Here is a 24972-nt window from a genome sequence, read left to right as displayed (position 1 = left end):
AAGCTCGGTTCATGCTAGCATCTGATAGCACGTTGCTGCTGCAGCAGCAGCAGCAGCAGCAGACCTGTGGGGACAGGGGTCTCTCTCTTTTACAGTATTGGGAGTAAAAGACTCGTGACTTGATTGAGAGTACAAGGCTAGTGACTAGTGATGTTATATAAAATTGGCACCCTTGCATTTAGCTGAAAGCACAAAGTTGGTGGCGGTACTCTAAAGTGACTTGATGCCTCAATGAGGCAATGTTTAAAAGCGCCACACTTGAATTTCTTCTTTTCCATGAAGGTTGCAGTATTCCTAATCACTGTGTTGAAGCCAGACACCGTTGAAACACTTGGGCATCATTTTGAATTTTACAGGGTGGGGGCGGCGTGGCTCAGGAGGTAGAGCGGGTCGTCCAGTAATTGGAAGGTCCCTGGTTCAATCCCCTGCTGTTTCAGAGAGCACGCCGAAGTGTCCTTTGAGCAAGACACTTAACCCCCCCCCCCCAACTGCTCCAGATGAGCAGCTTGGCACCTGACAGCGGCAGGCTGCCTCTGCCATCGGTGTATGAATGTGAGACATGCACTGTAAAGCGCCCTGAGTGGTCGGTAGACCAGAAAGGAAGGCGCTGTATAAATGCAGTCTATTTACAGACTGAACAGATACGCCGTGTCACAGCAGACCTGGTTATCACCCACACTGTGGGCTCCGAAAAGTCAAAGAAAACAAGCAAACAAACAATTAACGTCACCCTCTGTGATCCAGTCTCGCGGTTTTCACCTTACAGTCTCCGTCTCGCCCCTCTCGTGAACAGCACGGGAGTGGTCTGGGCGAGCTCGGGCTGCGCCCTGCCTATGCCGTCGACGCGCTGCTGCGTAGTCACCGATCGCGAGCAGCCAAAGGTGGGACGATGCGAGCGAGGTGCGTAGGACGGAAGCGATAAGGAGGTAGACTGCCGAGGGACCAGGTATCGGGCGGCTTTGTTTCGGGCGACGGGAAAATGTCGGGTCGAGTCAGACCCGGCTACTGCCGCCAGGACGTCAACAAGACCACATGGGAAGTACCGGAGCGGTACCGGGAGCTGAAGCAGGTGGGGACGGGGGCGTATGGGACAGTATGGTAAGTGGAATAAGTAAGGGTGGGTGGATACGGAGTAATAACGTGGCTTAATACGAACATGATAACAAAGGAAGCCTATAAGGACAGATGGTGCTACCTGCGTGTGCGTGTGCGTGTGGGTGAGTGGGTGGGTGGCCGCTTTAGTCGTGCAAGACAAGAACAAAAGGGGGGGGGGTTGCTCGCGCCCTTTGCCACTTTTCACTTCCTCGTATGACACTTTTAATTTCAGTTTTCGTTGACTGCAGGGACCCATTTCTCCCTCTTACTCGGTGTCTTGTCTATAATAACCGGTGTGTCTGTTTTTTTGGGGGGGGGGTGAATGCGTGAGAAGCGACAGAGCGGAATGTGACCGCGGGACGTCGTTGTTTTAAAAAGGATCTGAGTTTACGACGCCTTTGAATGGTCGCGTGCGTAAACATTTCTGCGCACCGAGCGCGCAACACCTCTCAGCTCCGCCCCCCCCCCCCCCCCCCCCCCGCAGCACGAGGTCCCTTTTATTACCAACCACGAAGCGTGTGGGCGGGCGTGCGTGCCGCCTACCAAACAACACCAGCCGATTCGCCTCGAAGTTGAACCGAAAACAAGCTCGAGGCGGTTTGTAGGTCACTGCTGGGCTGCTGCTGACGTCCAGAGCCGTATCTCAAGTCGGGGGGTGGTGGGTGGTGGTGGTTGGGGGGCTGCCAGGGGTTCTTCGGATGACAGGAAGTTAATGAAAGCTTCAATCACAAAACACCGAGACCTCAGCAGCCATTCAGTGGAGTCTTGAAGGCAAAAGAAGCAATCAGGATTATTTAAACCACTTTCTGCAGATGCCACATTTGCTGTGAAGGGGCCAAGGGGAAATGAAGGACTGTTGCTGTGTACATATCTGAGAATTACTACCGCTGCAAATATCTTCACATTACTTTTATGCTTTCATCGGGTTAAATGGATTAAGATCAACTGACAGGCAGACAGATAATCATGTCTCCTGTAAAGGAATATTCCCTTTTGGACCCCCAGGGCCTTGGGGGCAAAGAGGTTGAGATGAGAACTATTGGTCTACACAAGGGGTCCCCAACCTTTTTTTTTTGCACAGCGAACCGGTTTAATATTGACAATAAATATTCTTGTGGACCGGGGGGTGGGGGTTAATCCCAAACAGAATTTAGGTTTATAAGTCAGTAGCACCGTAACATTTAAGTAACGTCTGCATATTAAACACACAGCACATATTTTCCTCGCATGAACATATTAAAAACGTTGCAACCCACCAATATCACTGAATCAGTGAGCGCCTTGGGCTTGTTTCCCTGCAATGCTCATGACATGTGAGTCATCGGTCACAGTAAAGCCATATTTTACATACAGCTCGTCCTGTTTCCTTTTGAAGGGATCTTTCTTTTTCTTTTTTGCAGTCTGGGCTTCTGCTGTCTCTGTGTTATCATCATCATTAGACCTTGTATTTCCAAAGAAACTCTCAGGTGGTGGTTGTTTTTTACTTGTGGTAGCTAGCTAGCTGCAACACACACATAGAAGTAGTTAAGTGGGTGATGCCCTCATGTGCACTACATTACTGAAGTTCAATATCAGTATCCTCATCCTGTTGACATGGTGAGGAACAGTGCAGCACAGACAGTGCCATGGTCAATGTAATTACCACACAAATAGCCTATGATGTTATATGATTGTTATCCAGATGTTTTTGTTTTTTATTTATTCATTTTGCCAAATCAGGTCCGTGGCCCGGGTGTTGGGGACCGCTGGTCTAAAGTGAGATTCTTGAATGAATATGTATATTATTGGTTTTGTATTCTGTCATATGTTCCTACTTCCAGCTCAGCTGTGGACTCCAGAACGGGGTCCAAAGTGGCAATCAAGAAGCTTCACAGGCCGTTCCAGTCAGAGCTCTTTGCCAAAAGGGCCTACAGAGAGCTGAGGCTTCTTAAACACATGAAACACGAAAATGTAAGATCAGGAATCACTTGTCACTTTGGGGATACGGGGCCACAGGTCTGCAGGCAGCATTGCCGTATTGCTTGTTATCTTTAGACCAGTGCAATGCTAACTTCACATAATCGATGGGGTTTGGGCTATTGAGTTTTCAGGTCGTTTCTAAATTAGATATAAGAAAAATGAAAATTAGAAAATCGGTAAACTACCTGGTTTATCATGAGGCATGCACCGTCACTTTTTCTACTTGCACATAATGATTACAATCAAGGTATTGGTTTTTCGTGATATTTTTGTATTAAATGTAATTTATCTATTTCTCGCCGGTGCAGGTGATAGGCCTGTTGGATGTATTCACTGCTGACCTTTCTCTGGACAGATTCCATGATTTGTGAGTACAGGCTCTGTGTGTGGCAGTGCAGCTTATCGCATACCTGAGGTTTTGATTGTTTTCTGTGCAGCGATATGCTATATCTGCAAAACTCCTGACAAAACTGCTCCAACTGTTTCATACTATTTGGCAAATAGCATGAATCTGGCTGCCTCTGTTATTTGCTTAATGCACAATTTGTACTACAAACCTTACATTAAAATGCATGTTTTTTTTTCTGCATTCAGTTATCTGGTGATGCCATTCATGGGAACAGACTTGGGGAAGCTAATGAAGCTACAGAAACTCTCAGAGGACAAAGTCCAGTACCTGGTGTACCAGATGCTGAAAGGTCTAAAGGTGGGGAACCTTTTCAAGTTTTATTCATTTAACGCAAAACAGTACCTTGGTGGCAGACATTGCTGGCAATGAAATGCTTAGGCATCAAGCTATCCTCAGAAAGCTAAAAAAAAACATGACATTGAAATTTAAAGTTAGACTAAAATCTGAAATCTGAAATTTAACAGTATGTACAGGCCAAAAAACTCAAAATTAAGCTAACGTCTCAAGTTTAAAATCTAAAATGTAACATTCAACAGTATTGTAACAGTATTTAGAGAGGTAAGCACTAAAGTAACAAGTGAGAGTAGAAATAGAAATATGTAAGTGAGAAAATGATAAATGAAGGATGAGCATCACTTCATTTTACTAAATGACTTCATCTCAATGACTCCTTGCTTTAATTTACCACAGTACATTCATTCTGCTGGAATTATTCACAGGGTAAGTCATACTTAAATCCATGACGTGTGTTTGTGTCTGCATGTTTGTTTGTGTGTGCATGTATGTGTGTGTATTTGTGTGTGTGTGTGGTGAGTGAGTGTATGTGACTTTGTGTGTGTGTGGCTGTGTATGTGTGTTTGTGTACGCGTGTTTGTGTGTGTGTGTGTGTGTGTGTGTGTGTGTGTGTGTGTGTGTGTGTGTGTGTGTGTGTGTATCTATGTTTTTGTGTGTCTGCATGTTGTGTGTGTGTGTGTGTGTTTGTGTTTGTGTATGCATGTGTGTGTGTGTGTGTGTCCATCCGCCTGTGTTTGTTGATATTAAAAAGCAAAGGTAGGGGGTAGCGGTCTATTCCGTTGCCTACCAACACAGGGGTCACCGGTTCAAATCCCTGTGTTGCCTTCGGCTTGGTAGGGCATCCCTACAGACACAATTGGCCGTGTCTGCGGGTGGGAAGCCGGATGTGGGTATGTGTCCTGTTCGCTACACTAGTGCCTCCTCTGGTCGGTCGGGGCGTCTGTTCGGGGGGGGGGGACTGGGGGGAATAGCGTGATCCTCCCACGTGCTACATCCCCCTGGTGAAACTCCTCACTGTCAGGTGAAAAGAAGCGGCTGGTGACTCCACATATATCGGAGGAGGCATGTGGTAGTCTGCAGCCCTCTGTGGATCGGCAGAGGGGGTGGAGTAACAATTGGGACAGCTGGGAAGAGTGAGGTAATTGGCCAGATACCACTTGGGAGAAAAAGGGGGGTGGGGGGGGGGCAAAGGTAATTGTGTTCACAATAAAAAGTTTACCTTTTCAGAGGGGATAGAAACTTCATTATTAATTTCATATCTGTCTGCAGGACCTAAAACCAGGAAACCTTGCCATTAACCAAGACTGTGGGCTCAAGGTTGGTAAAACACATCCTACACACACCATGTAATCAGTGTGAACATTATCAGTCACTGCTTTTGAAAATTCAGGATGTGATGTTACAGTTGGATAGTCAGTATCTATCTCTGAGACAGCACTTCCCAGTATTTTATTACCTTTTCAACCTCGCTTGTACCTAGTGGCCTCATTTTTTTTGGAACTGTTCAATATTTGTTAATTTTTATATTTTTCTTCTCCTGTATTTAATCTTGAAGTGGACATTACATTACAGTCATTTAGCCGATGCTTTTATCCAAAGCAACTAACAATAAGTATATTTAACGTAGGAAATCAGGAGAACTACTAGTCATCAGAGGTCATAAGTGCATCTTCTCTCTAAACAAGCATCTAAGAGCAAAACCAGTGCTAAAGTAAAAGCGCATGAAAGAGATTTTTTTTTTAAAATGAGTGAATACAATAAGTGCTAAGAGCAAGTAACAGGGTAGTAGTATTTAGTATTTATCCAAGAGGGAAATTCAAGCTGTTACAGCAGCTGGACAATACAGACACAGTTGGTATTTACTGCAAAAAAGCTGCCCAATATGTAGTAAATGAATATACAATATATGAATATGCAACTGTCCAGTATGTTTTATATATATATATATATGTGTGTGTGTGTGTATGTATGTATGTATGTATGTGTGTGTGTATATATATATATATATATATATATATGACAGATTTTATTTGTATAGCACTTTTCATACAAACAAATGTAACACAAAGTGCTTCACACAATAAAGCAATAAAATAAAAATAAAAGTACAGGCAAATTTTATAAAAATACAGACAAGTTTAAAGCTGAGTTAGTAAAATAAAAGAAACAAAAGTGCCATAAACACTGATTAATTAAGAGTAACAACAGAGTAGAATATATAAAAATAGCAAAATATATAAAACACTCACACAGGCACTATGAATTTAGCTGTAGGCTGTTTTGAAAAGTAAGGTTTTTAACCTGCTCTTAAATGTGTCCAGTGTGGGGGGCCTCTCTCAGGTCCTCAGGCAGGGCGTCCCATCTACTTGGGGTGTAAATAGAAAATGCAGCTTCCCCTGCTCTAGACCTAGTATGAGGGATGGTTAAAAGACCACTGCCATTGGACCTGAGAGTTCTAGCTGGTTTGTAAGGAATTAACATGTCTTTCATATAGTGTTTATATATATATATATCTATATGCCAAATACACAGGTGCAGTCTATTAACTTTAAACAAGACCAGTGCAGTTCACCAGTTCACTTTGGAGTTGGATAGCTGCAGATAGAAATAGACAGCATAATTCAGTATGGGATAACGGAACAGCACCCATGTGTCTGTCCCTGCATGCATGTGTACAGGGCGCAGACATGTTTGTCCCACAACCTGTCCAGTCTGTACAGATCCGACCCACGTGTTTGCACTACAACAAATGCGGCTAAAGGCGAGGCTTCCACATCTTACATTTCAATCAATCAATCAATCAATCAAGTTGCATTTTATATAGCGCTTTTCTAGCTGCAACAGCCACTCAAAGCGCTTTACATTTCTGGTCAAATCTGAATTTCAGACACCTGTTATAATAGAACACAAGCAGTTTTCTGTACAGTTGCTCCCTATTTCATATGCGTAAGGCCACCGAAATGTGTTGCAAAAAGATTTGACATGGGCCATTTGAGAGTATTGACATTAAGCAGACCAGTGACAGACCTTAGTCGGTATGCAGATAATGGATTGACGACAGCAGTGGAATGGTCACCACAAACTACAAAGTTATTTTCCTGCATCTAACATGACCATTTCCATTATTACCACGTGGGAATGAATCACAGCCTCTGAATAGCACACAGGCTTTGCACATTAACACGGCCGAATGGGTCTCCATGTTAACTGTTCCAATAGATTTAATAATTTCAGCACATGCCAGGCTAACCACATGCATAACAATCGGTTGTCACTCAACAAGTCAAACAGACTGACGAGTGGATGACGTTGCTGACTAGTGAGCCACTATTGCAGCAGCGTTGTCAATCAGTACTTGCTACCATCAGCGTTACCATTGGCCTGACATGATATTTAACATCCTGAGACTTAACAACTGTATCATTCATAACTGCTTGAGTTTCTAGTAACAACAGATGTGAGACGAGTATGAATCTTAACAATACGAATGGATATTTCTCCCAAATTTAGTGATTACACTGCCGCCGTATCCACGTGTCACTTTTTCTTGCGTAGTGGCTGGGCAGCTTGCCCACATACACAAACTCAACGGCCTGTGTCGTTTAAAATCACAAGGCGAAACAGCTCAATGCCACATTAGCCAATATTTTATAAAAGTTGTTAATTACTAATTATTAGTTGTTAATTACATGCATTTCGTCTGTCAATATATCTGAAGATTGTTGTGTTGTAGTGTTGTTATTCTATGTTAAGTACACCGGGAGAGCCACGAAACCGGAGTCAAAGTTTATGTGTGTGCAATAAACGTGTTTCTGATTCTGATTCAGATTCTGACATGCATTTTCCTCCTTCCTTTAACATACACAACTCACAGCTTGTATCCAACAGTGGTCAACCACAAAGCCTGCACATAAGCACACACATACACTTGGTCTTTACCCCAGCTAGTGTTTGTTCATGTTGTGCACACATACTCTTTTATATACATGAAACTAAATATATTTCATATTTATTTAGAGAAGAACACACTGAAATTGGCCTTTCTGACACCTGGAAAATGGAAATGTTTAGTTCCTACATATGTACAAGTACAGGGTCACATGCAATGTATCACCCCTGGAGCAGATTTTGGAGTTAAGTGTCAGGGGTCAGTAGATGCCAAGTTTCAAACCCATGATCTTTAGGTTGTGGGTCTGGCTTTCTACCTCTGCTGTCCTGCTGTCTATTCTGCACTATGTATATGTATATACTATCTGTTTTATGATGCGAATCTGTGATGTTTAATTGACTCGCAAGAATTGTACTTATCAGGGAATGTTTACTAGGCCCCAGCAGTCTCACACTGCCAAGACCCACATGAGTCTTGTTTCTCAAGGAAAAGGAAAAGCCTAGTTGTGAAAATGTATGCTCTCTGAGTCTCCTAATTTATGTCATTATGGCAGATCTTGGACTTTGGTCTGGCGCGGCAGGCAGACAGTGAGATGACAGGCTATGTGGTGACACGGTGGTATCGAGCCCCAGAGGTCATCTTGAGTTGGATGCACTACACTCAGACTGGTAAGGAAGCTGTTGAAATCCTACTGCACATGTGTCAAACTCAAGGGCCGCAGGCCAAATCTGGTCCCTGGCAAATTTTGATCCAGCCCACATATCAATTTAGGTTCTCAATAAATTTTGGCCTGCCTAGTTGTAGCTGTGATCTGCACAGCGATGTGCACCAAACCAAACAGACGGGTGTGCCTCCGCTGCACCCTCGCCGAGTTTGAGGATGAAAGGTGGTTATGTGACTTGGCTTTTATGTGCGACGTAACGAAGCATCTCAATGCCCTGAATATGAAACCTGAGGGACGCAAACAGCTGATGATGGATATGCGTGACGCAGTGAAAGCCTTTCGAACAAAACTGCGTTTGTGGGAGAACCAACAGCAGAAGGGAAATTATGTTCACTTTCCGACTTGTCAGTCAGTGGCAAACGCACTTACCACTGCTTTCCTGAAAGAGAGATGCGTGGACAAACTGAAGACACTCAAAGTAGAATCCGGCTTGCCTGGCTTCATACTTTTGACTCCACCTACTCCACCGAGTTGACTCCACCCACTCCACCGAGTTGACTCCACCCACTCCGCCGAGTTGACAGATTCTTTTGTTCTGGCAACATGACACGCAACAGCCGTTTCTCGGTCTCGGTTGAAAAAGTGATTATCCAATGAGCGCCGCAGGGTGGGTGTGGCGTGCTCGCCACAGGATGGGTTGATAATCTTGATTGGTTCATGATTGGTGACCTCGTCGTGGACGGGCGGTTATTGGTTATGTTAGAGCGCTTGGAGGTGTGGCTCTGGGGTTCAGGGGCTATGGCCGGTGTTATTGGTGGTTAATGCAAAATAAAGAGACAACCTTTTATTTGGTGAACCTACCGGGTGTAATTTCCTTTTTACTTAACATTTTCGGAACACATGTATGGTCTAAATCAGGGGTCAGGAACCTTTTTGACTGGGAGAGCCATAAAAGCCAAATATTTCTAAATATATTTCATTGAGAGCCATATAGTATTTTTAACGTATAATAAATTAAATATGTCTTACTTTTAATGCGACTTCTGGTGCTGCATGGCGTATCAAAGTGCCGCTTTATATTTGACCGTTTCATCGATGCAATTTTATCATTGCATATTAGACATACCGCAGATCCTGCTCTCTCCACAAATGCAAATTCCTCTGTCCACGCAGCCTGGAATGCACGGTAATCATCGTCTTTTTTTCTTTTCGCCATCTTTTCCGTTACAAGGGTTGAAGCGGATAAACTAGCTGGCTATCTGATAAAATTGATTTCTTCACCTTTACAATGACCCGGACATGCTCGCGAGCTATTGGTTCCCGACCCGACCCACGGGTGACCCGTGACCCGTGAAATTTATCTTCAAAACTAATTTCTGTTTACTTTAAAATGACACAGTATTATTAAGAAATATCACAAGTATTTTAAAATCAGTTCCAAACTGATTTTTTTTTTCAACTCAAAATTGTCTGGGAGCCATATGCCGTCACCGGAAGAGCCATATATGGCTCGCGAGCCATAGGTTCCCGACCGCTGGTCTAAATGTACAACAGTTTGGCGACTACGATGGGATTTGTTAAGTTGGAAGACACCGAGTTTGCACGTCGAGCAACTCCGCTGAGGCAGCAGTAGACTAAGAAAATTGCGTTCGGTGAGTGAAAGGACCGTCGAACCAGGCATGGCTCCAGGATTTCAGATTTGGGTGGGCCAGGCCAATTATGGTTGGGCCTGGAATTCCCTAGGGGGGTCCGGGGGCGTGCTCCCCCGGAAGAAAAATTTTCAATATTGACAATTTAAATGCATCAATTTGGTGCATTTTGAGACCAAAATCGAGCTAGATAGAATAACAAATGTAATCACAAAAAAACCCTCATAATTCATGCAACATTGACAAAATGAGCCAAAATGTTAAAGATTACTCAGTGCAAAATATATATTGCTTTAACAGCAGCGGTACCATCACTTGCCACCGTTGAAAGCCAGTGAGTGACTATTTTGAACTATAATTCTACCACTGACCGACCAATAGAGGGCGCAACAGGTCTGTGACCAAGCAACCACAGCCCAATCAAAGGCCCTGTCCCAGTACCCACCCTACGCGCTACCTAGAGTGGTGCAGTTTGGTAGTACAGCGTTGCGTAGGGCATGCAAAGTCCCCTTTGGGGAGGAGGTTTAAATGAATTGAATTGGGACGCCTGAGTAACGCGAGCAGAGCAGCGAGCCAGTACTCAGAAGTCGCCCATAACGTCATCTGTCACGTGAAGACATGCTACTAGAGTTCATTATCGATCACTATCAATCACAGTCTACACATCTCTATGATCACAAGACAATGGGCTATGCTAGATGATTTCATTAACACCGGTGTTTTTTCTGTTTCATAAAGGCGCATAGAGAAGATGCATTAAACAATGTATTGTCGTCACAGAGTAGGCATCCTGTAGTAATGAACATCGGCCTTTCTTTTTTACATGGCTCAGCCTCAGACCATCTAGCAACAAAGTCGGCTGCATTGCAAAGGCATTTCATGGTATGGCAGTTGGAACTAGCCTAGCCTAGCCTTGCCTATCCTAGCCTAGCCCATCCCGCCGGCGTCGAACACCACATCACGTGTCTCATGAACTTGCTTACGCATGAACATCAACATTTAAAATTATGTTTAGAAAAACCATTTTTAGCACAAAATCATGCGATTATTGGTTGATTTCGAATCATTTATGACTTAATGAAAATTTGTAAAAAATATTTTTTTTTTTGAGGTAGGAAAATTGTAGGGTGGGCCTGGTGAAAAGTAGGCGGTCCTAGGACCGTCAGGCCCACCCATAACGCCGTGCCTGCGTCGAACAGAAAATGGCATTGGGGAAGCCAGAAGATTCTCACTTCGAAGGAAGATTTGATTGAAATCGACAGAGACTGGCGCAATACTGTAGCGAATTCGGGGGGCAGTCCGAGATACCGTCGCCACAGCCGGGACGCGAACCCGTATCTCCTGCACCGCAAGGGCCACGTTACCATTCGACTAAAGGGTCCGGTCCGCTAGTCAAGGACCAACGTGTCTACTTATCCATGCACGTTACAATACTTTGCAGCCAATGGCTTGGACCCAAAAGCGGAGAAAACCAAGTCGGTGTTTCTCACGAGGCAAGAGGTCGCACAGCTTGGCAGTGGACTTGTGAGCGCCGGATAAGCCCTCTGAAAAAACTCACAAGCAGTTGGTGGAACTGTTACAAAAGCATTATGTTCCCAAAACCAACTTCATCGCCGAAAGATGCAAGTTTCACGGAAGGAATCAACTCGACGGGGAGTCGATAAGTGAGTACAGTGCAAGTTTGAGAAAGTTGGCTGCCACGTGCACGTTTGGGGCCTTTTTAGAGGAGGCGCTGCCGCTGCGTGATGGATCTGTCTGTCTGTCTGTCTGTCTGGAGTTCGGAGCGCGAAGCTAAGCGACCGTTTGCTCAACGCGGCTCACACTAAAGACATGCCATTGCCAGTTGCAGTCGAAATGGGGCTTACGTATGAAGTAACAAAGTGCAGAGCTCAGCAGTTCTCACAGAAAACGTGTAAGGCTAACGTGGTAGACAAGAAAGCCAACGCAAAGCACAGAGAGGTTATGGGAAAGCCTGAAGCTCGTGGGAAGCCGTGCTATCATTGTAATGTAAATGGCTGCAGACCAGGGGCCTCATGTATCAATTGTTACTATGGGCAAATTTGTTCTTACACACCCATGGGGTTTTTTTTTAGCCCTGAAGTTTGTCTCAGAGACCAGTGTAGAACCTGGGTAACCCCTGAGTTTAGACACCGATTGGCTAACACTGATGTCTTAACAGGCCTGGGTGATTGCTTGCAAGAGGTGGACAATAGATTTTTGGAGGAAGGAATTACAAATAACCATCATGCTTTGCAACTGACTCAAGGAATCTTGAGGGCTAAGAATTCCATGGGTATGTAAGAACAAATTTGACCATAGTAATGATTGATACATGAGGCCCCAGATGAGTGCAGATTCAAGGAACTGGAGTGCCGCGAGTGCAAGGAAAAAAGGGCACATCGCAAAAGCATGCCGTTCACGTAAGGTAGGAGGAAGTGACAAGCCACCACAATGGGCAAAGCATTTGGAAGCTGCACCAAGTAGATGTTGCAATGCTCCCCAGCGCGAGACGGACAGTGATTTCAACACTCCCCAGCGTGAGATGGATCGTGATTTCAACGCTCCCCAGTGCAATGACGATTGCAATACTCTCCAGCTTCAGACAGATTGAGTTTGCAACGATCCCCAGTTCCCGTTTGAGAGAAAAGACTGTGGTGTGCCGTCAAGATGTATGGCTGATGCTGCGCAGGCCATTGACACTGGTGAGACTTTGGGCTGTGGCGGGTCTGAACTTTTTGCAATGGAATTGGGTACAGGTGACATTGTGAAACCGTACAGTGTCTACTACTACTATTATTACTTTCGGCTGCTCCCGTTAGGGGTCACCACAGCGGATCATCCGTTTCCATTTCTTCCTGTCCTCTGCATCTTCCTCTGTCACACCAGCCACCTGCATGTCCTCCCTCACCACACCCATAAACCTCCTCTTTTCCTCTTCCCTGGCAGCTCCATATTCAGCATCCTTCTCCCAGTATACCCAGCATCTCTCCTCCACCGATGTCCAAGCCATCTCAACCTTTCCTCTCTTGCTTTGTCTCCAAACCGTCCAAGCTGAGCGGTCCCTCTAATATAATTGTTCCTAAGCCTGTCCCTCTTCATCACTCCCAATGAGATTCTTAGCATCTCCAACACTGCAACCTATGTGTATGTTAGGGTAAATGGTACCAGCGTGAAAATGGAAGTAGACACTGGCGCAGCGGTCTCTGTCATATCTGAAAGGCTGTATAAGCGCAGTTTTAAGTCCATGAAACTTAGCCCAGCAAAGTGGTGTGTTGAAAATGTACAGTCAAGAGTCATTGAAACTGAAAGGCAAATTCACAGCGAGGGTGAACTGCAAGGAACTCACTAAAAACCTAGAACTATTAGGAAAGGGCCCTGCATTGATGGGTAGAGATCAGATCAGCCAGTTAAAACTTGAATGGTCAAGAGTCAATAGAGTGGCTCCAGAAATAGTGGATGATATGTGTGCTAGACATGCGTCTGCGTTCAAACCTGAGCTAGGTAAGCTAAAGGGCATTGAAGCAAAGCTACATGTAGCCGTAGACGCTGTACCAAAGTCTGTAAGCCAAGAAATGTACATTATGCACTGTGAGAAGCAGTTGAGAGAGAGCTGGCAAAATTGGAAGCAGAGGGAGTTATTTCACCTATTAACTACAGGGAATGGGCTGCTCCCATAGTATGCATACCAAAAAAAAAACATGACGGTGTAAGAATATGTGGCGACTACAAAGTTGCCATAAATCCATGGATGAATGTGGAACAGTATCCTTTACCCAGAACCCAAGATATGTTTGCAAAGTTGTCGGGAGGTCAGAAGTTTACCAAACTAGACTTGTCACAGGCATATCATCATATCAAAGGGTTGTACCATTACAATTGTTTGCCATGTGGTGTCGCTTGTGCACCCGCAATCTTTCAAAAGATTATGGATCAAGTCCTTCAGGGCATGGATGGTGTCATCGTTAATTAGATGACATTTTGATAACTGGGAGGGATACAGAGAGTCACCTATGTAACTTAGAAGAGGTTATTAGGAGACTAGAAGCCCACAATCTCAGGGTGAAACGGGACAAGTGTGAATCCATGCAGAGCAGTGTATCATACTTAGGCCATGTCATAGATGCCATTGGCATCCATCCAATGAAAGAAAAGACATGCTATCCAGAAGGCTGCAGTTCTGAAAAATGTAACTGAACTCAGATCGTTCTTAGCTCTGCTAAACTACAATGGGAAGTTTATCTAATCAATTTACATTGATTCAGCCATTGACAGCATTGCTGCACAAAGATGCAAATCTGGAAGTGGTCTGAGAAATGTCAGAGTGCATTTGATAATGCTAAGAAATTCCTCCAGTCCAACAAAGTGTTAGTACATTATGACCCTGAGTTACCCGTCATTCTGGCCTGTGATGCATCCCCTTATGGAGTTGGTTCTATAATTAGCCATAAAATGAAAGATGGAAGCGAGAGACCAATTGTATTTGCATCACGAGTGTTGACAAAAACTGAACAAAATTACTCGCAAATCAAGAGGGAGGCACTCGGTCTGGTATTTGGGTTATGAAGTACCATGAACATCTTTACGGAAGGAATTTCCTCTTGTTGGCAGACCACAAGCCATTGCTGAAAATTTTAGGACCAAAAACAGGTGTGCCGACGCTGGCCGCTGCTAGAATGCAAAGATGGGCTCTAATTCTAGCAGCGTATACATACGAAATCCAATACAAGAGATCTGAGCAGCATAGCAATACTGATGCCTTATCTCGGTTACCTGTGAAGCCTAGTGAGGATGTGGTGTCAAACCCCAGGTACAGACTCGCTTACGTTGATGACTTACCTCTCCCAGCTAGAGAGATAGCTAGATAAACAGACGAGGATCCTGTTTTGAAAGTGGTAAAGCAGCTGGTAATGACAAGCTGGCCTAAACATGTACAGAATGAGTCCCTGAAGCCTTATTTTCAGAGAAAATTTGAGCTAACCATGGAGGAGGATTGGCTATTTTGGGGGTTATGTGTGGTAGTTCCTAATAAACTAAGAGACAGTATGCTATCAGAATTGCATGAGCACCACTGGGGAATGGTTAAGATGAAATGCTTGGCCAGAAGTCTCTTCTGGTGGCCCACATTAGATGAAAATATTGAACGTGAAGTGAGTGAGTGTACTATTTGCCAACAACAGCATAGTATACCTGTTACTGTACCAGTACATACATGGAAATGGGCTGGAAGTCCCTGGGAAAGAATACATTTAGATTTTGCTGAAGACGACAAGCAGGTGTTCTTGGTAGTGATGGCTGTGTATGCTAGATGGCCAGAGATAATTCACATGCACACTACCACCTCAGCTAAAGCAATAGAAGTACTGACACATTTGTTCGCTACTTACAGGTTACTAAAAGAAGTAGTAACAGACAATGGACCTCAGTTTGTATCACAAGAATGTGGGTCATCTCTAACCAAAAATGGAGTGAAACACATCAAATCGCCTGCTTACTATCCTGCAAGTAATGGTCTAGCTGAAAGATTGGTGCAAAATCTCAAGAAATCACTAGCCAAGAATTGAGCCATTGGTACTTGGGCACTGTGTGGCAAATTTAATGTTCAGTTACAGAAACACACCCCACACTAAGACAAAAAAGACCCCAGCTGAGCTATTTCAAAGAAGACAGGTGCGAACCAGGTTATACTTATCAAACCTCAGTTCTCTCAGCAAATGCAAACTGAAACAGACCAAAACCTTCCTCATGTCAGGTCTTTCACGATTGGCCAACAAGTGTTAGTGAAGAATTACAGGGGAGGGGAGAAATGTTTGAATGGAGTAATATGTGAAGTGTTGGGTCCAGTAACTTAGTGTTGAAGTGAAAGGAAACTGTGTGAAAAGACATGTAAATCAAATGCTGAATACCAAGGGAAATCAAACTCGGCGGACACAGGGAGAGGACTCTCCTTGTGTAGAAACATGTTTGGACTATGATGAGTGAAGTGCAGGCAATGAGTTGGAATGACAGTTTGTGCCACATACTGTGGAGGAAAAATCAACAGCACCACATGTTGTTGAACCGAACACTCGTCCAGTGAGAAAAAGACGTCGTCCTGAAGGACTGAATTTGTGACTGTGAGATGCAGATGTCTGATTGTAAAAAAAAAAACCCATGGAAGTATGGATTTACAGGGGAGGAGCTGTGATGTTCTCAACACAGGATGGGTTGACAGTCTTGATTGGTTCATGTTGTCCAAGCTGTTCATGATTGGTGACCTCGTCGCGGACGGACGGTTATTGGTTATGCTAGCTGCATAAAAGAGAGTGCTTGGGGTTTTGGCCCGGGGGTTCAGAGACTAGGGCCAGTGTTAATGGTGGTTAATGTTAAATAAAAAGACAACCTTTTATTTGAACCTGCCGAGTGTAACTTCCTCTTTATTTGACACATGTATGGTGTAAATATACAACAGTGGGGACTAATGATTAGCCAATCAGCACCGAAGGTGGGACTTGTCAAGCTGTTGTCAAGCGTTAGACGGCATGTCTTCTCAACATCGCCGTCATCATAGCTTGTTTTTACTTCGCTCCTCTCCATTCTTAAAACCCTCGCAAAACCAGTATATTGCCATGGCTACACATCTGTCTAGCCGGAAGAGCAGGCGTTGGATCGGCCGGGGGAGCCTGGTCTGCTGCGTCCGGTGGGCCCAGGGACCACGGCCCTGCCTGGAGCTGCGCCCGAGGAGGAAACACTGAGGGTGGTCTGACAGGACATGGAAGCGTTTGTTTTTTTGATATGTTGGATATATGTATTTTTGTAGTTTTTTGGTAGTTTGGGTATGTGTTTTTGTCTTTGTGTTGCGCTGGGGTGGGCTGGGGGAAACGATATTTTGTACAAATAAATGTTCCTGATTCCTGATCAGTGCCAACTTAAAATGATGTTAGATTCATGTGGATACATTGGTCTCTAGTGATTGGTTAAGGAGAATCGAATCCCCTCCCCCGTGGAAATCAGTTAGAGTGAAGGCATTGTCAGACTGAAGGTGGAAAATGAGTGTAACGATTTGACAATCTTGTCTGATATCAGGCAAGAATTCGGCAGGAGATTTGACGACTTTAAGACTCAGAATTCAGGTTTGAGCTTTTTACAAATCCATTTGCAGTTGATGTGGACAGTGCTCTAGAGCAGTTATAAATCTTTTCTGTGCAGAGTGTTGTGAATACTGTCAGACACCGTAAAGTTCGAACAAGTCCTGGCGCTGATAATGTTCGTAGCCATCTGCTGTCCCACTGTGCTATTGAAATAGGCCCTATTTTCAATTATATTTTTAATATGTCACTCTGCCCCCCCCCCCCGTTTTTCTCCCCAATTGTATTTGGCCAATTACCCCACTCTTCTGAGCCATCCTGGTCGCTGCTCCATCCCCTCTGCCGATCTGGGGAGGGCTGCAGACTACCACGTGTCTCCTCCGATACATGTGGAGTTGCCAGCTGCTTCTTTTCACCTGATGGTGAGGAATTTCGCCAGGGGGACGTAGCGCGTGGGAGGATCATGCTATTCCCCCCAGTTCCCCCTCCCCCTCGAACAGGCGCCTTAACCGACCAGAGGAGGCACTAGTGCAGCGACCAGGACACATATCCACATCCGACTTCCCACCCGCAGACACGGCCATTTGCATCTGTAGGGACGCCTGACCAAGCCGCAGGTAACATGGGGATTCGAACAGGCGATTCCTGTGTTGGTAGGCAACAGAATAGACTGCTACGCTACCCGGACGCCCCTATATGTCACTCAGTCATCAAAAGGTCTCCAATCTATGGAAACAATCTACAGTAGTTCCCACTGCAAAAAGAGCAATCCTAAGACCTTGAATGACTATAGGCCTGTAGCTTTAACCTCCCTTTTTATGAAGTCATTTGAAAAACTGATTAAAAGGGAACTTCTGGGTAGCATGGAGCATCTTCTCGACCCGTTACAGTTCGCATATTAAACCAACAGGGGGGTTCAGGATGCAACCATAACTCTGCTTAACTTCATTCATAGTCAATTAGCGGGTAGTAAGAACCATGACAGACTGTTGTTCGTCGACTTCTCGTCAGCCTTCAATACCATACAGCCTCACCTGCTTGTGGAACGTTTTGGGTTGGACACCAACATTGTTGGATGGAATTTGGACTTCCTCACCAACAGATCTTAGAGAGTAGAGCGAATGGACACTTTTCTGGCTTGACTTCCACATCAACTGGCTCTCCTCAGGGCTGTGTCCTCTCTCCTCTTCTGTACATCCTGTACACTAATGACTGCTGCAATGAGTTCAAAAGTCATCATATTGTGAAATTTGCAAATGACACAGTGATAGTGAGCCTGCTGAAGGAGAATGAAATGACCCATGGTCCCGTCAGACTATTTCTCCAAATGGTGTCAGGAAGCCTTTTTGGAATTAAACGTGACTAAGACCAAAGACATGTGTTGACTTTAGACATAATCCCTCACTAAGATTAATGGTCAGGAGGTTGAGATTGTTGAGTCATACAAGTACTTGGGCACTATAATTAACAACAAGCTGAACTTTGATTGTAATACCAATTTGCTCTGCAGAAAAAGCCAGCAGTACCTTTTTTGTCTGAGGAAGCTGGCTAAGTTCAGTGTCGACAGGTCCCTGATGTCTTTGTTCTACGGATCTTTTATTGAGTCGGTTATTACTTTTTCTTTTATTGGTTGGTATGCCTCTCTCAACTTTAAACAGAAAAATGCACTAACAAAGGTGAGCAAGGTCTGCAGTAGCATCACAGGTACCTGACAGAAAAGTCTGTCTGATTTATATAACAAGCGGATGGTAAGGAAAGCAGAATCCATCCTGTCTGACAGCACCCACCCCCTGCATCTAGAGCAGACTTTGTCTTCTGGTTCCCGCTTCAAATACCCAGTAGTCAAAACCAATAGATACAAACACTCCTTCATTCCCTCAGCCATTTCACTGCTAAACTCCCAACAGTCAGAGGTAATACCAGCTCCACATTGATAAACACTTAACCGTTGCATTGCTTTTCATTGGCTTTGTTCTCCTCACTACGTGTTGTATTTATTTACCTTATGTGTTCTGTGGAGTGTTGGTGTGTTTAAATGCTGCCGCTGCTACCCAACAATTGTCCTCTGGGGGCAAATAAAACCTAGGAAAATAAATAGAACTGATGGAAGTGCATTGGTGCACTTGAAGGCCAATTTTGACTCAGTTGGAGCAGGTGAGTTTGCACCATTCATCCCAAACACGATGCCACAGTTCCGCCTTCAGGCTGCCCATGCCCCGAGCATGTTCGGGAGCGCTTGTTTGTGTGAGCAAATGTTCTCTGTGATGAAGATCAACAAGTCCTCTCACAGATCCCTCCTCACATTAAACATCTGACCTCCATTCTGAAAGTGGCTACAGCTCAGGACTTTAGGCCAAGAACTGATGAACTTGCGTCAAAGAACAAACGTCAGGTGTCTGGTGGCTGGAAATAGGCCAGTCTATGTGGCTAAATAGCATGCCGACATTGATGCGTCATATTTAGGTCTATGAAATGGGCTGCATGTGAGTTTTGCTTGACTGCAAAGTTTATTTTTAATTTTTAGGGGTTTATGTGCAGCCGATTGCATGCTGGCAGGCTAGGCTGTATGGGCCATGTAAACCACATGACCATATATATTTCACTTTTTTTTTTTAATGTCATTCAGGCCTGGGAAACGGGTAGCTGTATGGTAGCACACTTGTCAAAATGTAATCAGAACACATTATTTTGCTTGACTTAACACTATGATGGATAAGCAACTGTTTTGTTGACTTTTTAGGGCTTTATGTGGACCAAATTGTATGCGAGAAGGCTATATTGGGCATGCGACCAATATAATCAATGATTTTTTATTTTTTTCAATTAAATAAAAGCAGGTCAATAAACTTTATCTGGCCCTTGATGTGTGGCCCTTGGTGACACCCCGTCCTACTGCATGAGTGGCATGGGGTCATGGTTCAATTCCTTTTTGATTTCAGCAGCGTAAAAACCTTAGTCACGGTGTTTGTGTGCATGTGTGTGTGTGTGTGTTTGTGTGTGTTTGTATACCCTCTTCTTTGAAGGAACTTGCCTCTTGCTGCACCATCTGGTGCACTCACGTCTCAAAGGGAGTGAAATATATGGAAAACCAGCGCGCTCAACACCATGTAGCAGAGTGTGTGAAGAGGCATGCTCGTAAAGCTATCCTTGCCAAACACCCCCCTCCCCACCCCCCTCAAGCACCACTTTTACATGCCTGGTCTGCTACCGCAACTGTGCATCCAGGATCGGACTACTCAGCCACCAAAGGACTCACAAATAGGGGAAGATGGTCATCATCGGATACAATGGACAACCAGCAAGCAAGCAAAGTGTGTGTATAGATAGATATGGATAGATATGTGTGTGGGGTGTCACGGTCGCCTCACAGCAAGAAGGCCCTGGGTTCGAGCCCCGGGGAAGTCCAACCTTGGGGGTTATCTCAGGTTGTCCTCTGTGTGGGGTTTGCATGTTCTCCCCATGTCTGCGTGGGTTTCCTCCCACAGTCCAAAGACATGTAGGTCAGGTGAATCGGCCGTACTAAATTGTCCCTAGGTGTGAATGTGTGTGTGTGTGGGCCCTGTGTGATGGCCTGGCAGCCTGTCCAGTGTGTCGCCCCGCCTGCCGCCCAATGACTGCTGGGATAGGCACCAGCATCCCCGCGACCCTGAGAGCAGGATAAGCGGTTTGGATAATGGATGGATAGATAGAAGAAGGAAACGGGTCGGAATCTGTGGTGCCCCTGGTAAAAACTGAACGCTACAACAGTGCATTCAGAGTTGGAACAGGAGGAGTGAGCCACTAGATGGCGCACTATCATCTGTTCTTGTGTGGCAGTTGCTGTCGAATGGGAATTTGTGCAAAGTAATTGCAACACAAATCACTGATCACAAAAGCCTTCGGATTTCAGCTGAAAGTCAGAAATGTCATTTTTGACAGCAATGTGACCTGTAGCATCTGCTGTAAATGCACTCATTCAACGAACGTCTCATTTTCAGTGGACATCTGGTCTGTGGGCTGCATCATGGCAGAGATGCTGCAAGGGAAACCTCTCTTCAAAGGCAGCGACCGTATCCTTAAAACTGCATGACCCTCGTCCGTTGGTATCACACAAACCTCTGTGTAGTTATAAGGCTCAGCAGTGTGTTATTTCTCACGATATTGTCCTCATATCCCATGTAAAAGGCAAGCATTACCACTTCATTTTAATCACAAGTCTCAATTATGGGTCTGTTATTGTTGTGTAGACTGCTGTTTTCACAATACAATACAATACAATACAATGCCATTTTCCACAACAAGCCGTTAATGGGGAAGTACCGACTTTCTGGGGTGAAAAAAAAACAACAGTTTTATTTTCATAGTCTTTTTAAAATTATGCAAGTGTTTTAACGGTCGAATAAAAGTACGATAAATGCTAATGAAATTAATTTTTAAAGCAGAAACATAGAAACATAATAGTGCAGAGTAAATTGATTTGATAAAATGCATCACATGAAAGCAAATGTATGAAATTTAAAAAAAAAGTGATTTAAAGATATTTATTTTTTTAGTATTCTTAATCTCCAGAAGCTTGTTTCCAAGCCAATGAGCCCCGATGGTCAAATGTCTGGTTATCTTTAGTTGAAAGGCAAGTCCTTGACGTGGACCAGGAGGACCCCACTGTAGAAACGGTGCCTTGTGACTTACAAAGGCTTGCTTTAGAAGAGATTCCCAAGGTCTCAAAACCAGGTCTTAATGTGATAAAAATTATAAATCACCGGGTTGGTGCCAGAACTGTAAAATCTGCATATAACCTTTGAACCTTTGAGCCTTGACCTTTACTCAGATCTTGATCAGCTGTCTGAGATCATGAAGATCACAGGAACACCCAGTCAGGAATTCATCTCAAAGCTGCAGTCTCAGGATGTGAGTTAAGAACATGTGACTGCAATCCACAGTCGAACTTGTTTTTCAAACCCCCCAAACACACACACACAGACACACACACACACACACACACACACACACACACACACACACACACGTCCATTATAAACATAATGATATGTTCCAGATGAAATGGTTTGATATTTGTTTTTCAGGCCAAGAGCTACATCAAGAGTCTCCCCAAAGTTGAACAGAAAGACCTCCAGGCGGTATTCTCCAAAGTGAACCCGCAGGGTAGGACACTGTGTCTTTTTTAATTTGATTTCTTCTAGAAGAATCCCAAGCATCTGCCCGGTCATATTCAGATCTGATTTCCCCCTTTCCACTCATTTGCTTGACTTATCCCCCCTTCCCCCTAATTCCCCCAGCCGTGTCTGTGCTGAAGCAAATGTTATTACTGGATCCGGAGAGCCGGGTCACAGCCGGCGAGGCCCTCTCCCTGCCGTACTTGAGCGAGTTCAGAGAGCCGGAGGAGGAGACGGAAGCACAGCCATACGATCACTCACTAGACAACACAGACCTGCCCTTGGCCGACTGGAAACGTAAGCATGGGCTGGTGGAGGGATGGGGAAGGCTGAGAAGGTCAGGCCTTGGGTGCAGGGCAAGCGTTCACAACCACCACAGGGGGACGCCAGAGATCGCATCTAGGCTTATGTTTCCTAATAGTCTGGTTCAAATATCCAGGAGTTGTCATTCAGATAGAAATTGTTCCAGAATCCGTGATTGTATATCATAATGTATTGTTTGCCATAAAGACCTGGATCCCGCTACCAAATACAACTAATTCAGGCAAAGAATGACCACCATTGTGTTCCAACCACGTGCGTCTCAGCCACCGTAGTGTACTTGCACTTTTCTAAACGTGCTATTTGCAGCTAAATATCAAATATTATGTCTATGAAACATAAGGACACAGGCGAAATGGGAATACGTAGAGGCCTAAATGTTAAACAATAAAATGTAATGTAATACAATGCATGTAATTTAATTTAATGTAATGCAAAACTGCATTGCAGTGATGATGAGGTGATATATGTGCTGAGTGGATTGTAAGGTTTTAATAATAATAATAATAATAATAATCTATCGGGGCGTCTGGGTAGTGTAGAGGTCTATTCCATGGCCTACCAACATGGAGATCGCTGGTTCAAATCCCCGTGCTACCTCTGGCTTGGTCGGGCATCCCTACAGACACAGTTGGCCGTGTCTGCGGTGGGAAGCCAGATGTGGGTATGTGACTTGGTCGCTGCACTAGCACCTCCTCTGATCGGTTGAGGCACCTGTTCTGGGGGGAGGGGGAACTGGGGGGAATAGCGTGATCCTCCCATGTGCTCCGTCCCCCTGGCTAAACTTCTCACTGTCAGGTGAAAACGTGTCGGAGGAGACGTGGTAGTCTGCAGCCCTCCCCGGATGGGGGTGGAGCAGCAACCGGGACGGCTCGGAAGGGTGGGGTAATTGGCCAAGTATAATTGAGAAGAAAAGAGGAGGGGGGGCCACACAAAGAATGTATCGCTTCTTTTAAGTAGGAGTTATCAGATTTAATCAGGTTTGATTGAATGGGTTCCTGACTGAAAAAGGTAGGGGACCCCTGGTGGAGGGTGACCAGATGAAAACAGTCCGAATGCAGGAAAAATGTTTAGATTTTGCAGGTCAGTGCTGGACAGATTTATAATGTCAGCTCTTGACAGATTACCATTGCTAAAAGGTCTAAAATTTGGATATAATGCGTGTCAGGCCTAATTAGAGTTTAACAACACCATTACACTCTTGCTCACTATCATCAGACAACAATATATAATATGCCATAATTACAGACGATGTAATAAACTGCTATATAGGCATGTCCATCAGTAATAATGAGTGTTCTTTATGTGCCTTGCTGGTGCATTTTGACTGAAGAGCGTGCCAATTCAACATCAGTCAAGCTCCACAATATGAGAGAGAGCGGAGACGTCTGAGCAGAGAAGGCCAGAGATTATTACTGGATGGTAACCAAAGTTAAGCGTTGACTTCTTTTTTAAATGGAAAAACGTTTACTTTTGTTGTTTTGCTTCAAAAATGCGGCACGTCATCTCAGTAAGCATCATGTGGGACAAAGGGTCAACATGTTGTGCAGTGCATCGTAAATAGGGATGTCTGCTCATCCTATTAAGTTGGCAAGGAAGCAAGGAAGGGCCTTTCATGTGTATATGTATGTACATGGAATGATGCTGGTGCTGTGGGGGACAGGATGTGGGATGCGTGGGGGAGGGGGGGTATGAGCTTTGCGTCTGGTAAATTATTGTTCATGGATGTAGTCTAACTAGGTTGTACTAATTTGACTGAAGTACTTCTCTACTTTCTTTCTCTCTCTGTGCATTATTCTTTAGGTCACACCTTCACAGAGATTTTGACTTTCAAGCCTCTGGTGCCGGACTCCAGGGAAACCTCACTATAAAACCTGCATGTTTTCACCCCACGGCGTCATATATTGATGCGTTGCCAAAGCACTGATACTATATGATGTGCAAGGCACCCTGTGGCGTCTGCATGACATGACATAGTGGGTGTCCCCTAGACTAAAGTGTGAGCCTTCCAGCCGGATACAGGACTATAGATGACATACTGGGTAGGTTTAGGTTAAGGTCAGGTAATGGCTACCGCAGTGCATCTCATGCAAACGTCTCGGGTACCTTGTCATGTATTGACCCTTTGGCAAAAGTGTCGGTATAGGACGCTGTGGCTCTTACACACAGTTTTGGTTTTCAAGACTTGGACCAAGATTTGTTCTGGATAAACATAACTTTAAAAGAGAGCTACCAAGTGATGTCTGTGAAATCATGCGAGGATATATTTTTATAAGATCCAGCTGCTCTTTTTTTACATCACTGGATTTTCCACATTTGAGCTGTAATATCGTATGTCTATTTCTCTGGTGTCTGTCTGTATGTGGTTTTTTATGCATTTTGGATTCCAAAATTGTACTTTTTTTTTCTTTATTCTTTCATTTGTCCTTTCCAATGTTTGTCAGGTTGAGGGCTCGGTTATTATATAAGTTCATT

General features: G+C 44.5%; 1 protein-coding gene across 1 annotated transcript; it reads left to right on the top strand.

The window, feature by feature from the left end:
• The first annotated feature begins 801 nt into the window (after positions 1–801).
• Positions 802–24972, top strand: mapk12a (mitogen-activated protein kinase 12a). The gene is made up of 12 exons (XM_056282735.1): positions 802–1098; positions 2916–3045; positions 3363–3421; positions 3649–3760; positions 4154–4183; positions 5027–5074; positions 8200–8314; positions 21001–21072; positions 21831–21910; positions 22087–22165; positions 22300–22473; positions 24301–24972. The coding sequence occupies exons 1-12, from the start codon at positions 980–982 to the stop codon at positions 24366–24368; spliced, it is 1086 nt and encodes a 361-aa protein (XP_056138710.1). The 5' UTR covers positions 802–979; the 3' UTR covers positions 24369–24972.

Source organism: Lampris incognitus, chromosome 6 (assembly GCF_029633865.1).
Source record: "Lampris incognitus isolate fLamInc1 chromosome 6, fLamInc1.hap2, whole genome shotgun sequence".
Taxonomy (NCBI): Eukaryota; Metazoa; Chordata; class Actinopteri; order Lampriformes; family Lampridae; genus Lampris; species Lampris incognitus.
The sequence above is the reverse complement of the archived record's forward strand: the minus strand, read 5'-3'. Positions and strand labels throughout refer to the sequence as shown.

Coding starts and splice junctions, on each gene's coding strand:
- mapk12a (XM_056282735.1), top strand. CDS start 980: ATGTCGGGTCGAGTCAGACCCGGCTACTGCCGCCAGGACGTCAACAAG. Junction 5,075..8,199: donor ACCAAGACTGTGGGCTCAAG/GTTGGTAAAACA, acceptor TCATTATGGCAG/ATCTTGGACTTTGGTCTGGC. Junction 22,474..24,300: donor GCCCTTGGCCGACTGGAAAC/GTAAGCATGGGC, acceptor ATTATTCTTTAG/GTCACACCTTCACAGAGATT.